Raw genomic sequence first — 14,459 nt, 5'->3', positions numbered from 1 at the left:
AGCTATCCGATCGACAATTTAATCCACCTGTCATCTAGGACCGACCTGTCTGCAATTTCTCGCATATTCCCCGAGGTAATGACAAATACAAGTTGATATACGAAGGCACCTTTTCCCCCCCTGACTACCCGCAAAACTGTGGTTTGTGTCTCACGTCAAAATCCCATCCGAGCAGCTCTTTTTCCCAACTCTTCAGCACGGCACCAACTGCCCCCTTACGACGCACATATCAAAATCTTCTTCCAGAGCTTATCCTATATCAATATACGGTATTTTTTAATATCGTTTCCAGCACATGATGTTTTGACCATAAGTACATTGCAACCAACAAGGAACCTCCAGCCCTATCGAATGGCATGATTAATTGAAGAAAATACAAACCCCTGCGAAACCCTATCCAGGCTGCTACTGAGACTCACGGGGTCAGTTCGCTGATATTCGGCAATTTTGACATCTCGTATGTGTCTTGCGCGTGCTTATGGGCTCGATCCTCGATCCTCGTATTGATAACTCCAACATGGTGCTCACAATTCTACACCGGTTTAGCTCGCAGAGTATCTCTCTTTGTCATACTTCCTATAGTATTCCGATTGACACTCAGTCTCAATCTGGGAAAAAACGGACTGGGAAGCTTGGCTTTCTAGATCTTCATGGTCGGCTCTGAGCGCTCTTGGTGTCGTAGAACCGTTTTTCTCCCAGTACCTTGTAGTGCAGATTTTATATTTAACAACACTTGATTAGATCTAGATTCCATGCCATTTTCTTGATATACCTATGTATATCAAAACAAGCCGCAAATTAAGTTTTCCGCTGCAGGCATGCAAATCACACGTCACGTGTCGATTGGGAAGGGTAGCTTTTGGGCAGCAAAGTTGCGAGAAAACAAGATTTGGGCATTTAAATGCTTTGTCTTTGTTGTTTAGTGTAGTCTCGTGCGATAATGCTGTGTCTAGAGCCGTGTTAAAAAAAAATCAATCAATCACTGATTTGAAAATGCAATGTAGAGACATATATAATGCTGAGCTGATGCTTCAAAGGCAATCAGCGATTCAAAAAGAAAAAAAATCTCAACATGGAAAGTAGATCACTCAAATAGTTCAGCTTATAATCCCTCAATGCTTATCATCGACAGATCCCAAAATCCAAGTTCCCCAATTTGTGGCTGACGGGGGCTTGCAGCCACAGGTGGTCAAGATGTGATGAGCTAGATTTGGAAGTTAACTAGCCGGCTCAGCCCACATCAATAACTGCTCGGTATTATTGGTCTAGTACTTGAAAAGGACCCGCGTTGGAATGCTTGAGCCCGCCTGGGGTAACCATGCAACCATGAGACCATCAGACCCTCCTAATCGCCTAGAACCACCTAACAACAAATGATAAGTACCGGCATCTAGACACCAAATATGACCAGACTTATATCTCTTATGCCCTATCACCGACACAGCACAGACATGTTACCCAACAGAAAGTACCTCACACAAGAAAGCATCCGTGTGTCCCCCCCCCCCAACGTCCTTGAACCATGCATCTGCACCCGAGTCTGGTTGGAAATGGCACGCTCTGATGTCAATCTCCCCACGATTTTCATCTTATCAGTGATCGGGGGGATTAGAATGGACGCATCTAGCTTGGCTTTTGATTGTCGAGGTCGCACAAAATGGAATATCTGCGACCCAACTAGACCGGTCTTCAATCCCTGCGCTTTGCACTATCAAGTCTTGGCAAGACACTTGAAACCTTTATGTTTTCTTTTTCTGCTTGTTAGTTTTGAGTTGCCTTGCTTGAAAATTTTTTTATGATCTGACTACACGATATTGAGGTGTACTCTATTGACGAGCAAATAGTGGAGGGGATCTACTCCGTATGTTGTACGGAGTCCCGTTGACCGTGCAGATCAGCCATGCGCGAGGAGAATTCAATTTGACATGAATTACGGAGTAGGATATATATATATAAGGCAAGGACGTCTTTCTCTGTACTCCGTACTCCGAACTCCACTGGTCTATTCCACTGGTCAACTCAGAAGCGCCAGTGATTCCTGCAACATCAAGTCTAGCCTTGTTTCGTGACCCACACCCCCTGCCTCGATTCTAACTCTGGAATCGTGTCGCACGGTCATACCCCCGTCGGAGCATGGCGTCTGCAAAATCCCGTCGCAGGGGTGTCAATTCTTACTATTTATCTATGGTCTCAGGATCAATCAAAGGCGTCTCCACAGTGGACACAAGGATGGGACGGCAGTGCAATGTGGCATGCGCGCGGCTGATCTGTCTCTAGTCGGGCCATTGCCGTGATTTCCGAGGAGCTTTGGCTGTTGACATGCTTCCGAGATTTGCAGTTGCAGCTATGGTATTTTTTGTTTTATTTTGTTTTATTTTTTGATATATCCTGCGTTGAGTAATTAGGCAGAGATTCAAAGGGAAAGAAAAAGAAAAAGGAACGAAGGGTAAAAAACCTCTCAATCAAATGAGGGGGGGAGGGATTTTTTGACTCGGTCGGCAATTTAAAATAGTAGCAATCCAGATTTCGCTACGGAGTACGGAGTAAAGAGAGTATGGAGTACCTGGGCATACGTATATTTATATAAGACAGTTGGCTGTTGGGAAACCCCTCTCCGTTTCACCAACGGCAGAGACAAAACGGCTCGGCTAGTAAACCCTGGAATATGAGGCGCACTGCAGTTGGGAGAGAGTATAAGGTACACATGTTCTATGATATGTATGTTGTTGAACTTGGATATGTATGGAGTACTTGATATGGAATTGGATACAGTTGACAAGTACTCTGGGTAAGTGGAGGAGTATTCCGTTCGGAGTCCTTAGGAAATTCGAAGGCAGTCGGGAGTCTCCACTGAACATGTCAAGCTCATCGCATCCACAGGTATTCACTAGCCACAAGCCACAAGCACCGCTGTGGCTGAAATGAAATGAAATCACCTGTGGACACGCTAAGCCGGTTACGGCGGGAACAATAATGACGGAAGGGGGAGTATGCAAGTCAAGGTACCCTGCATGGTACTTTGACAAAATTCATGGACTTTCCAAGAAGGGGGTTTGGAATTGTTCCGAAGAAAAATGATAAAAATCAAATCAAAGGACATTGGGTCACTCGACAGCTGCATGCACAACTCCGGGTTTGGTCTGTGCTGGTGCGGCCTAAATAAAATTAGCTTGTACGGAGTACGGAGTACTAGGTACCTAGGTCCGGAATGATGAGTCCAATATGCAGACAAAGAGAAAGAAATCATTCCCGGTCTCGGATCTCATACGGAGGATTAAGTACGGAGTACGGAGTACGGGTACTAAAGTGCTGGGCAAAAGGGGGGAAACAGGGATCTCTTGAGAAAGCCAATGCGGCTGCACGGCCCTGTGGGCTACACGGAGCACAGTCGCACTAACGCACCCTAAGGGCACGGGGGTAGTCTCCACTCGTCTTTTCCCGGAGGTTCGTGTGTTGTCAGGAACAGATGGAAATTACCTTATATTTATAGTTATAAGGAGAAATCATTCGAAGATTTTTGATCAACTTCATTCATTTCATCATTTAATTACGGGCTTAATTAAAGATGGACAGGGGGGGGAGGGGGAAAAAAGGAAAAAGGAAAAAAAATGACACGGAAAATAAAAAAGAAAATCCCAAAAAAAAAAAACGAGCATAACCGCCTCCAGATCTTTCTCCACAACGCTAAGCCGTTCCTGAGCGTCAGCTTGGATTAGATAATCACTTGTGACGGCCGGGAGCTACGCAACCACTAGCGTGTCTTGGCGAATTTCACCTTTCCTGCCAGCCCCTCGACTCTTCCCTCTCTCTTCCCCCTTAGGCTTCCGCATCTTCAATTCTGACTTCCCCTTTCCCCACCGTATCGCCGTGTATCTTCGCCTCTTTCTTCATCTTATCTTCTTTTTTTCCTTCGCGCATCTAGCTCTAGCTGTGACCTCACCTGTCCGAGATTGTGTCACTGCCCATCTCGCGCCACTCGTTTATCTTCGGGAAAAAGCGAAATCTAGTCGATTTTGGAAAAACTGCCACCCTACACTACTGGATAGTGTCGCGTGAGGAACTTTTACTTCTTTCGCGACTCGTCCCTCGTTTTTTTTCCCCTTTGCTATTTGCCCAGGCGATCGGAAATTGCGCCTCAGGATTAGCGTGCAACATCAAGAGCACACTTGATCAGTCTCCAATAGTGGTGTCAACTTGGATTGCATCGTCGTGTCGCAAGCTCACTTTGAGAGTTCGGTCGCGACACGGTCTAACTCAAACCATATTTCACGATCCTCGGAAACCATGTCTCATACTCAACCATCACCCACCGCGGGGGTAGCTCCTCACCATGCGGCAGCGCATCTCGCAGCACATGCGCAAGCGCAGGCACAAGCCAATGGTCATATGTCAGCAATTCCGGTGCAAGGCCAGAAGGGAGTCCCTTCTCTCACAACCGCACAAAAGATAGCGACACTCAATGAACAAGTCTGGCTCCAAATAGGTAAGGATAATCGGCGGTAGACTTGAAAATGGCGAATGCTGACAGTCGGGTCTGTAGGAAGCTTGACCGAATTGATGGGCGATCTGGAGGGTGCGATGAATGCCTATGAGCAGGCCCTGCGTCACAACCAGTGGTCTATTTCAGCCATGAATGCCATTTCATGCATCCTACGGACAAAAGAGCAGTTCCCTAAAGCAATTGAGTACTTGCAAAATATTTTGAAGTTGGACCCGAGCAATGGAGAGACTTGGGGCAGCTTGGGCCACTGCCATCTTATGATGGATAACCTGCAAGAGGCATACACCTCTTACCAGCAAGCCCTTTACCACTTGCGGGACCCCAAGGTAAGCTGTTTTCCGCTCCCACTATAGCTGACATATTAGCCGCTAACTCCGATCCCCCTCATTAGGAACCCAAGCTGTGGTATGGAATCGGTATCTTGTATGATCGCTATGGTTCTCTGGATCATGCCGAAGAGGCTTTCTCGCAGGTGATGCGGATGGCCCCCGATTTCGAGAAGGCCAATGAGATCTACTTCCGCCTGGGAATCATATACAAGCAGCAGCAGAAGTTCAACCAGAGTTTGGAGGTATGTAAAATCTCTTGGTATGAGTCTTAACCTGCGACTAATCCATCACAGTGCTTTAAATACATCGTTAGCGACCCCCCACGCCCGCTGACCGAAGAAGACATCTGGTTCCAGATTGGCCATGTTCACGAGCAACAGAAAGACGTAAGTTATACTTTCTCCCACTCTCGATTCTTGCCTCGTACTCATGAAATCCTTAGTTTGAGTCTGCTCAATCCGCCTACCAGCGTGTCCTTGAGCGGGATCCAAATCACGCCAAGGTTCTCCAGCAGCTTGGATGGCTCTACCACCAGCAGAGTAATGCCTTCCAAAGCCAGGAGAAGGCCATTCAGTTTTTGGAGAAGTCAGTCAATGCTGGTGAGTACACTTCCCATCCTCAATTTCAATTGTACACATTGAAACTAATAAATCGTTCCACCAGATAACAATGACGCTCAAAGTTGGTATCTCCTCGGTCGTTGCTACATGTCCATGGCGAAATACCCCAAGGCGTATGAAGCCTACCAGCAAGCAGTCTATCGCGATGGGCGCAACCCGACCTTCTGGTGCTCTATTGGTGTGCTTTACTACCAGATCAACCAATATCGCGACGCTCTCGATGCCTACTCTCGTGCGATCCGCCTGAACCCTTACATTTCCGAAGTTTGGTACGACCTGGGCACTTTGTACGAATCATGCAACAATCAGATCACCGATGCCCTGGATGCATATGGACGCGCCGCAGATCTTGATCCGAGCAACGTCCACATCAAGGCTCGCCTGCAGCTACTCCAAAGTCAATTGACTGCTGGCACGGCCGGACAGCAGCCGCCCACTGCCCCCGCACCTCAGCCACAGGATGTTCACCCTCAGGCTTACCAGGCACCTGGCGTTGGTGCACCGCCAGCGCCTCAATGGGGTGCCCCAGCCCCCATCGGTCCCCCTCCACAAGCTCCTGCTCCCCCAAGACAAATTCCTGACTGGAACCGTGGCATCAACGAACTTCAGTCTCAGAGCCAAGGTCCCCCAGCCAACGGCCTTGACCAGCGCGATGCTCGGATCCCTGGTGCTCCCACTCAAAGTCCTCGACAGGAGCCTGGCCGGACCTTCCCGGACCCTCGTGGTACACCTCGCTCGCCAAAGATGGGCGATCCCAATGCGTACCCGCCGCCTCACACCCTACCCCAGCTTGGAAATGCGCCTGGTCCAGGCCACGAACGCGCCCCCTAGTGGGGGCAATGCCTTTGGTGCCCCACGAGGTTCTATGCCGGGTGGTTTGCCTGTCGCTCCTCCTGGCCCCCTGGACCTCCTGGACCCAACGGCGGTGCTCCTTCTTACCAGAATCGTCCTTTCAGTCCAGCTCCTGAAATTCGCCCCATTCGCGATGAGCGCCCTTCCTCGCCAGGCTCAGGATACCCCCTCCAACAATTCCACCCCGGTCCTACCCTCCCCCCACAAGTTCCAGGCGGTAACTCAATCGCGTCTGGCGCCCCGGCACCTCCTTCGGCGGCTACTGCCGCTGAGGCTGCCGCACGTGATCGCGAAGATCGCCCCCCATCTGCAATGAAGCGTGGTCGCGAATGGGAGGCTGATGCCGGTCCAGTCAAGAAGCATGAGACTCAAGAAAGCCGTGCTCGTCTGGATGACCAGAACAGCCGCCGCCCGAGCCCACCCGCTCGTTTGCCTTCTCCTGGTGAGATGCAACGACGAAGCTCCTCGGAGGCCCGCCGCGAGGACGCCCGTCGTGCCAATGAGAACTACCACCCCTCAGAGGCTGCTCACCACCCTCCTACTCTGCCCTCAATTCAGGACATGCCTCCCCGCCCTTCTGCTGGCCCAAGTCTTGCTCCGATGGCTGAGGGCTCTGTTCCTCCTCCTCCATCCAACGCTCCCCCCTCTGCACCTCCTTCCGCCAACACCCCGGTCAAAGAAGAAGCTCCTCGCCCCGAGGCTCTCCCTGCCCACGAGCCCCCTGCGCGCAAGATGGACGTCGATGAAGACTATGATGACGAAGTCGAGGAAGAGAAGAAAGCTGCTGCTGCTTCCAAAGGCAGCCCCAATGGCAGCGCTGCTGGCAACCCCGCTAATGGGGCCGGTAATGCCCGTGCCAGTACTCCATCTAAGGCCGAGCCCACGGCATAAAAAGTGTTCTCCCTTCCAACCAGACTAGTGTAGTCTGGTTAAACCTGGCAAAGCCCAAATCTCTCGCTTCCTTGCTCCTCCCTGTCCTTCCTCTTTCAGTGTGTGATGTACGGTATGAATGTGCGAGTTACGATGACTACCTAGTTTCAAGCGCGTGCGCTGAATACTCGTCATGTCTGTTCGTTCTCTTCTTTTTTATGATTTCTTAGTCTCTTTTCTCTGTGAATCTTTTTTTTTATGATGCATTAGGCATCCTTGAAGCAAATCATTTGTTTGATACTCTTGAATTTGGTAGAGTAAATCTTGCAACGCCTCCTATTTTTTTTACTGGAGTTATATTACCGTCCTAAATATTACGTATTTCCGACATTTCACTCCAGCCCACAATGTGGATGTCCTAAAAAACCATATTGCTGGCCGTTTGCCTTGGCAGCAGAAAGACCCATAAAAGTGTCCCAGGGGCCGGAAAATCTGGACGGCACGTGATACTCTTCCAGGGCTGGATTAGATAATTTGGGTTATTGTGGGGTGCCTCAGGCTCAAACGCGCCAAGAGTCTCGCTTAGGTTAGCCCACACACCAAGCGTGCAAAATCAACTTCGACATTTCCAGATCGTCCTCCCACCACCTCGACGACTAACGATAACAGGGTCAAGATGTGAGTCCATCCCGATTGAAGAATTATGTACAATCGCCATTGAATACAATTGCTGACCAGCTTTCGCTATTCAGGAGTCACCGGAAGTTCGAAGCGCCTCGTCACGGTTCGTGATCACCTTTTTTTCCTCGATATCGAAATTTCGAAAAAGCGAAATACGACCTATGTGTGTGCAGTATACTGATTATATCTCCAGGCTCCCTTGCCTACCTCCCGCGCAAGCGCGCTGCCCGTCACCGTGGTAAGGTCAAGAGGTCAGTACTTTCTAAATGAGTTGGTGATTTGTGGATTTGTGCGCTGAGACTTTTTGCGACAGCTTCCCCAAGGATGACGCCAAGAAGCCCGTCCACCTTACTGCCTCCATGGGCTACAAGGCCGGTATGACCACCGTCGTCCGTGACCTTGACCGTCCCGGTGCCAAGATGCACAAGAAGGAGATTGTCGAGGCCGTCACCGTCATCGAGACCCCTCCTGTACGTTTTTCCCGTTGTGTGCGAAAGTGAAGGGAAGAAAAAGTGACCAGGCCCTAACATTCTTTTTTTTTCCTAGCTCGTTGCCGTTGGTGTCGTCGGTTACATCGAGACTCCCCGTGGCCTCCGCTCTCTCACCACCGTCTGGGCTGAGCACCTGAGCGATGAGGTCAAGCGTCGCTTCTACAAGAACTGGTACAAGTCCAAGAAGAAGGCCTTCACCAAGTACGCCAAGTCCCACGCCGAGAGCTCCGGTGCCTCCATCACCCGCGAGCTTGAGCGCATCCAGAAGTACTGCACTGTCGTCCGTGTGCTCGCCCACACCCAGATCCGCCAGACTCCCATCAAGCAGAAGAAGGCCCACCTTATGGAGATCCAGGTCAACGGTGGCTCCGTCTCCGACAAGGTCGACTTCGCCCGCAACCTCTTCGAGAAGACCATCGATATTGATTCCATCTTCGAGAAGGACGAGATGATTGATGTCATCGCCGTCACCAAGGGTCACGGTTTCTCCGGTGTCACTTCCCGTTGGGGTACCACCAAGCTGCCCCGCAAGACTCACAAGGGTCTGCGTAAGGTCGCCTGTATTGGTGCTTGGCACCCTAACCACGTCCAGTGGACTGTTGCCCGTGCCGGTCAGGACGGATACCACCACCGTACCTCTTGCAACCACAAGATCTTCCGCATCGGAAAGGGCTCTGATGAGGGTAACGCCTCCACCGAGTTCGACATCTCCAAGAAGCAGATCACCCCGTATGTTCCTCCCTGACAGTTTTCCCGTGGTGTATCAATTCTAACTTTTTTTAGCATGGGTGGCTTCGTCCACTACGGTGAGGTCAAGAACGACTTCGTCATGGTCAAGGGTTCCGTCCCCGGTGTCAAGAAGCGTGTTATGACTCTGCGCAAGACTCTGTACCCCCAGACTTCCCGCAGGGCCACCGAGAAGGTCGAGCTCAAGTGGATCGATACCTCTTCCAAGTTCGGTCACGGTGCTTTCCAGACCTTCGAGGAGAAGAAGGCCTTCATGGGTACCCTCAAGAAGGACCTTGTGGAGACTGTTTAAGATGTTTAAGCCTATGGTTGGCGGTAGTGCAACGTTTCATATTCAATAAAAAAGCGAATATCCTTCACGATTTGCATGTAGCTGTACACACTGTCTATGTAAATTTATAATTCTATCCAATCTACACCGTACATATCGGAACATTTTCTATAAAATCTACCCAACATATATCTTTGAAATTGTCAGATGCACTTCCCATCACTGTGATAACTGTGATATATATATCTGGTTCGGAGTCTGAACGCAACCGAATTGGGCTACTTTCTATTGTCATCCCTAAACCCGCCATATTAATTCCTCCATATATCTCATCGTGCTTTCTAGATACCTTCAACCTCTACTCGTGCAAGTTTATCAAAACCCAACTTGAAAAGCCAGTGGTGGAACAACATGCGCCAGCCAAAGATCCATTGCGTCATCCCACACTTTTCCCTGCCAGCTTCAGCAGGAAAACGGACTTTGCCAATCTTCTCCTACACCCTACGATCAACCTCCCAACTCAAACATCCTAAAGCTCCATACCGTCTCCTACACAGTCTGTACCACCAAAGAGACCAAAGAACTCGCATCCCAAACAGAGAGAACCAAACCCACATCTTCCCCGCAACCTCAAGACCGCAATCACAAACCAGCATTTCCCTCCCCACGAAGTCCTCCTTCTCAACCTCCACCAAAATCATGTCTTCCGACGACGCCTACATGTCTTTCCTGAACAAAGCCAACGCAGATTCGAGCGGCAGCCAAGCCCCGCAGCAAGGGGCCGGCACCGTCAAAACCGAGACCGTGCACAGCTCCCTCTCAGTTCCAAAGCCGCTGCAGTCCGTCGACGCATACTACATCTCCGATACAGACGAACCCTTCGAGCCTGTCGCACTAAAGTGGGATGGCGCTGCCAAGGGATCGTGGCCTAGTGCTGGTATGTGCTGGTCCTTTTCCTTCTTTTAGTTCCTTCCTCCTATCCCGCATCCTTCTTTGTCAACTTGCTCCCTTGAAATCCCCAAGACAAATACCCTGGAACAGCCCTGCTAACATCCCTCCCTCATTGCAGACCAGCTCTCCTCCCTGATCTCCCCAGATACCGATCTATCCCAGTCCATCTCCATTCTATCCCCCTCCTCCTTCGACCCGAAGAATCAGTACACTGCCGCCCTGGATGCTGTCCGCGCCGCAGCTGTTGAGAAAGACTCTGGTGCCGACCAGTCTGCTGTTGAGTTGAAGGTCTACCGTGTTGAACAAACTAGTACCAAGATCGAGTACTGGGTTCTGGCATTGCATGCGCCTGAGAGCCGTCTAGTTGGTTTGCGCACTAAGGCTGTTGAGTCCTAGGTGTCGAAGCTGCTTGTTTCATAATGGAGAGGGGTTTGGGAGTTTGTGTATCACATAACTTGCGTTTTGCTATTTGAGAAGTAGCTGTTTATTCTATCGAAATGCTATTTTGATATTATATGCGATAGCATCGAGCTGTATTGGTTGTATGGATTTATTGCTGCCTTGTTCTTTGATGTTGATAATATTAGTACGGAATGGATAACCAGGGGCTTCATCATACTTTGTACTCCGTGTAAAATGGTCCTGACAGCTTCTTCCAAGGCTGTTCGATATTGGTCGCATTCTTAAGCCTTGAGAGTTGGGGATTGGCAGGACGCGTGTCAATGACTCTGTGAAACAGGTTTGAATTGGTCAATTAGCCTTGACGGAATAAAGCTGTGGCAAGCAAATTTCCTTGGTAATAATACTCGTAGCTGCATGTATTCATAATGAAAACTAGGTGCACATCTGTTTGAGGTGGTAGACTGGGGATTCGGGCCATGTTTTTGATCTTCCGGCGGATTCGCTCTTCGCTTCAACAACCCCTCGTGCATCTATACGGAGCAACTTTCGAACTGCTATTATCACTGCATACGATTATTCTCAGGGTTCTGGCCATGAAAATCCTTGAATTCCGCCAGCATTCACTGCGGGCCATTCTTCGGGGACTGGGGAGCAACGAAATGCCGCACCCTAGAATAGCCCTACCCAGGGCGTGAGAGCCTGTATAGGGCGTCAACCCCACCAGATTACTTCAATTGATCGCAACAGACTGTTAGTGATATACAAAAGATGGGTTTAGTTCATAGCAGGACTTGAAACCTCACTATACTACCATCTAAAGTCTACAAAGGGCCAAGAAGAGAGAGGTATACACATACCGCTGGTTGCCCCCCTTGGGTCTCTGTCATTCCTGTCTCCTCTTGCACACAAACAAGACCCTTCGGGCCATCTAGGCTCTTCTTTTGTTCTGCGGCTTTGGCTTTTTTCCTCCGTTTAGACTCTGTCTCTTTTATCGTATCGCCGGGTACATTCGATGATAATCGATCAGCCGTGTCCGTTCTTTCGCTAAAACGTCGCACTCTTCGCCTGTGCAGTATACCGACTCAGGTCTTCAGTCCTTACCGTTCAGATATATAGCGAAATCATTGCGTGACGAATCAGGAGAAAGAAGAAGGAACACACCACATCGTCATACCAACCTACTCCACAGATTCCACCAAGACTGATGCGAGAGGGCTCCTATTACGGCGGCAATTAAAGATAGCAAGGCCTCACCAGTGAAGAGCAAGGCTGCGTCTCGGAGTCTTCTAACCAGAAGTTCGAAATCGACGCAAATGTCGGACCACGGCTCTGATGCCTCAGAGGGCAAGGCAACGCCTCACATCCGACTTAACTCGGGGCGACAGGATCCTTTCCTCGAAACGAATGGCGGCTACGCACCTCTCACGTCGCGCACATTTCCCCGACCTTTGACACCACAGGGTCTTGAAACACCCACGCCGGTACGCGCTCGAGGGATGTCAATGTCACCATACGGCGCATCAAGTGTTCCTGAGTCCTCGGAATTTCTATTACCCCCGAGATTGAGGCCTACACAGGGACAAGGTGTAAGAGGAACTGACCGGCCTCGATCTCCGGACCGATGGTCTGCAGCTCGCTCGAGTATCAGCTCCATCAGTCGTGAGAGTACCTTCCCCTTCGATCCGTTTCAGGATTCGAAGGCGCCTTCGCACGCTGGCAGTGAGGAGTATGATGTCAACACGCAGACTGTATCGGGAAAGTACAATATTATGCCCACTGATGGCTTGTTGTTGTTCCCTGAGGATGTGGAGAAGGATGACTACTTGCATAACCCGGACCCTGCAGACAAGGATCGAGATTGTGATATCTGGAATCGACGGGGTATTGTGAATGTTGGTGGTCTGGCGATTTTCACAATAGGTCTTCTGGTGCTCTTCATCGGTTACCCTCTCATGTAAGGATCTGTTGGCTCATTTGACTGTTTGTCTCCCTAGCTAACGAGCAGTTGCAGAACTTGGTTGTCGGGCTTCACGAAACACCATGATGGTATATGCCACCCCGCAGACACGTTGTGTTTGGAAGTTGGGGAGCGGCCATTGTTGGAAAACCTGCGCATAGGCTTGATTGACCCAGACACGCCGAAAGAGGCACACACTAAGAAAGATCACAATGGAAAAGAGATGAAGCTAGTGGTGAGTTTGATAGATCTCTAACAATGGCAAGCGACTGACATTTCATTACAGTTCTCCGACGAGTTCAACATGCCCGGTCGAACGTTTTTCAAGGACGATGATCCTTTCTTCGAAGCAGTCGATATATGGTACGGAGTAACAGCGGACAAAGAGGTTAGTATAAACTGTGTCGAAAACCACCACCCCAGCACTGACACTTCCTAGTGGTATGACCCGGACGCAGTAACCACGGCGGATGGCACCCTCCAGCTTCGATTCGACCACTTCAAAAATCACAATCTCGAATACAGATCCGGTATGGTACAGAGCTGGAACAAGCTCTGCTTCAAGGGTGGCCGTCTCGAAGCTAGTATGTCTCTCCCGGGCGATGGACATATTCAAGGTTTCTGGCCTGGCTTCTGGGCAATGGGAAATCTGGCTCGTGCTGGTTATGCTGCTACCACAGATGGCATGTGGCCATACAGCTACCATGATGGCTGCGATGCGGGTATCACTCCGAACCAGAGTTCTCCCGATGGTATCAACTGGTTGCCCGGTATGCGGTTGCCCGGATGTGCCTGCCCCGGCTCCGATCACCCGACTCCTGGTATTGCACGCAGTGCTCCTGAAATCGATGTGATTGAAGGCAGCACTGCTCCGTTATATGGTGACAGCGGTCCCTTCGTCGGTAGTGCATCGCAGAGTCTGCAGACTGCACCATTTGATTTGTGGTATCTACCCGACTATGGTGAGTATATTTCGATTCTTCTGACTGTGTAAGACATTGCTAACAAAAGAAACACCAGACTTCGCCGCCGTATACGACCCACGCGTCACCAAAATCAACGCCTATCGAGGTGGCGTCTACCAACAGGCTATGTCTGGCCTGACCAACCTGAACACCCGCTGGTACAACGGCACCGAATATCAAATTTACTCCTTCGAGTACACACCCGGCGCAGAAGGCGATGTAACCTGGTTCGTCGGCGCCGAAAAGACCTGGACATTAGACGCCCGCGCCATCGGACCGAATGGAAATGTCGGACAACGCATGATCCCACTCGAGCCAATGTCGCTGATCATGAATATGGGTATGGCGGACAACTTCGCGCCCCAGAATAAGAGCATCATCGATTATATGCCTGCTATCCTGCACTTCGACTACGTGCGAATCTACCAGGATCCCGACGAGGAGAGCGTCACTTGTGATCCACCTGGCTATGAAACGACTAAGTATATTGAAAAACATCGCAAAGCATATGATAATGCGAACTTCACGACTTGGTATGTTTATCTCGCTGGTTTTGTGTTCTCGGCGCTTTACTAATAATTGAACTGTAGGGACGAGGCTGGGTATCGTTGGCCTAAAAACTCATACATGCACAACTGTCCGGCTAATTAAATATCGTCGTTCTTTCTTTCTATCCTAAACTATCTGTCGTTCTAGCGGCATTGTTTTCTGGCGTTGGGTCTTGGGCATCATATCATATTTGTTTCCATCATCATCGATTCAATAAAACCGTTCGGTTCTTCTCGTTGTTTCCTTGTAAATCCTATCCAATATCTTGCCCAA

At 49.9% G+C, this 14,459-nt stretch overlaps 3 protein-coding genes across 3 annotated transcripts; all 3 read left to right on the top strand.

Moving 5' to 3' along the window:
- Nucleotides 1–4,284: 4,284 nt before the first annotated feature.
- N7500_001550 (60S ribosomal uL3 domain-containing protein) lies at nt 4,285–9,383 on the top strand (the record flags this gene model as incomplete). The annotated part of the gene is made up of 13 exons (XM_056672696.1): nt 4,285–4,483; nt 4,541–4,827; nt 4,893–5,072; nt 5,124–5,216; nt 5,273–5,429; nt 5,494–6,280; nt 6,407–7,161; nt 7,805–7,850; nt 7,925–7,956; nt 8,047–8,104; nt 8,167–8,323; nt 8,400–9,073; nt 9,128–9,383. 13 exons carry the CDS (start codon nt 4,285–4,287, stop codon nt 9,381–9,383), a joined length of 3,681 nt encoding a protein of 1,226 aa, XP_056536215.1.
- Nucleotides 9,384–9,773: 390 nt separating this feature from the next.
- Nucleotides 9,774–10,709, top strand: N7500_001549 (uncharacterized protein; the record flags this gene model as incomplete). Its single annotated transcript, XM_056672695.1, has 2 exons — nt 9,774–10,299; nt 10,432–10,709. The coding sequence occupies 2 exons, from the start codon at nt 9,774–9,776 to the stop codon at nt 10,707–10,709; spliced, it is 804 nt and encodes a 267-aa protein (XP_056536214.1).
- A 1,319-nt stretch (nt 10,710–12,028) lies between these two features.
- On the top strand, nt 12,029–14,288 carry N7500_001548 (SKN1/KRE6 family beta-glucan synthesis-associated protein; the record flags this gene model as incomplete). Its single annotated transcript, XM_056672694.1, has 6 exons — nt 12,029–12,669; nt 12,727–12,907; nt 12,959–13,060; nt 13,112–13,634; nt 13,684–14,170; nt 14,228–14,288. The coding sequence occupies 6 exons, from the start codon at nt 12,029–12,031 to the stop codon at nt 14,286–14,288; spliced, it is 1,995 nt and encodes a 664-aa protein (XP_056536213.1).
- Between the last annotated feature and the right edge of the window lie 171 nt (nt 14,289–14,459).

The sequence above is a fragment of the Penicillium coprophilum genome (genome assembly GCF_028826855.1).
Source record: "Penicillium coprophilum strain IBT 35676 chromosome Unknown utg000002l_segment0_segment0, whole genome shotgun sequence".
NCBI classification, from domain to species: domain Eukaryota; kingdom Fungi; phylum Ascomycota; class Eurotiomycetes; order Eurotiales; family Aspergillaceae; genus Penicillium; species Penicillium coprophilum.
The sequence above is the reverse complement of the archived record's forward strand: the minus strand, read 5'-3'. Positions and strand labels throughout refer to the sequence as shown.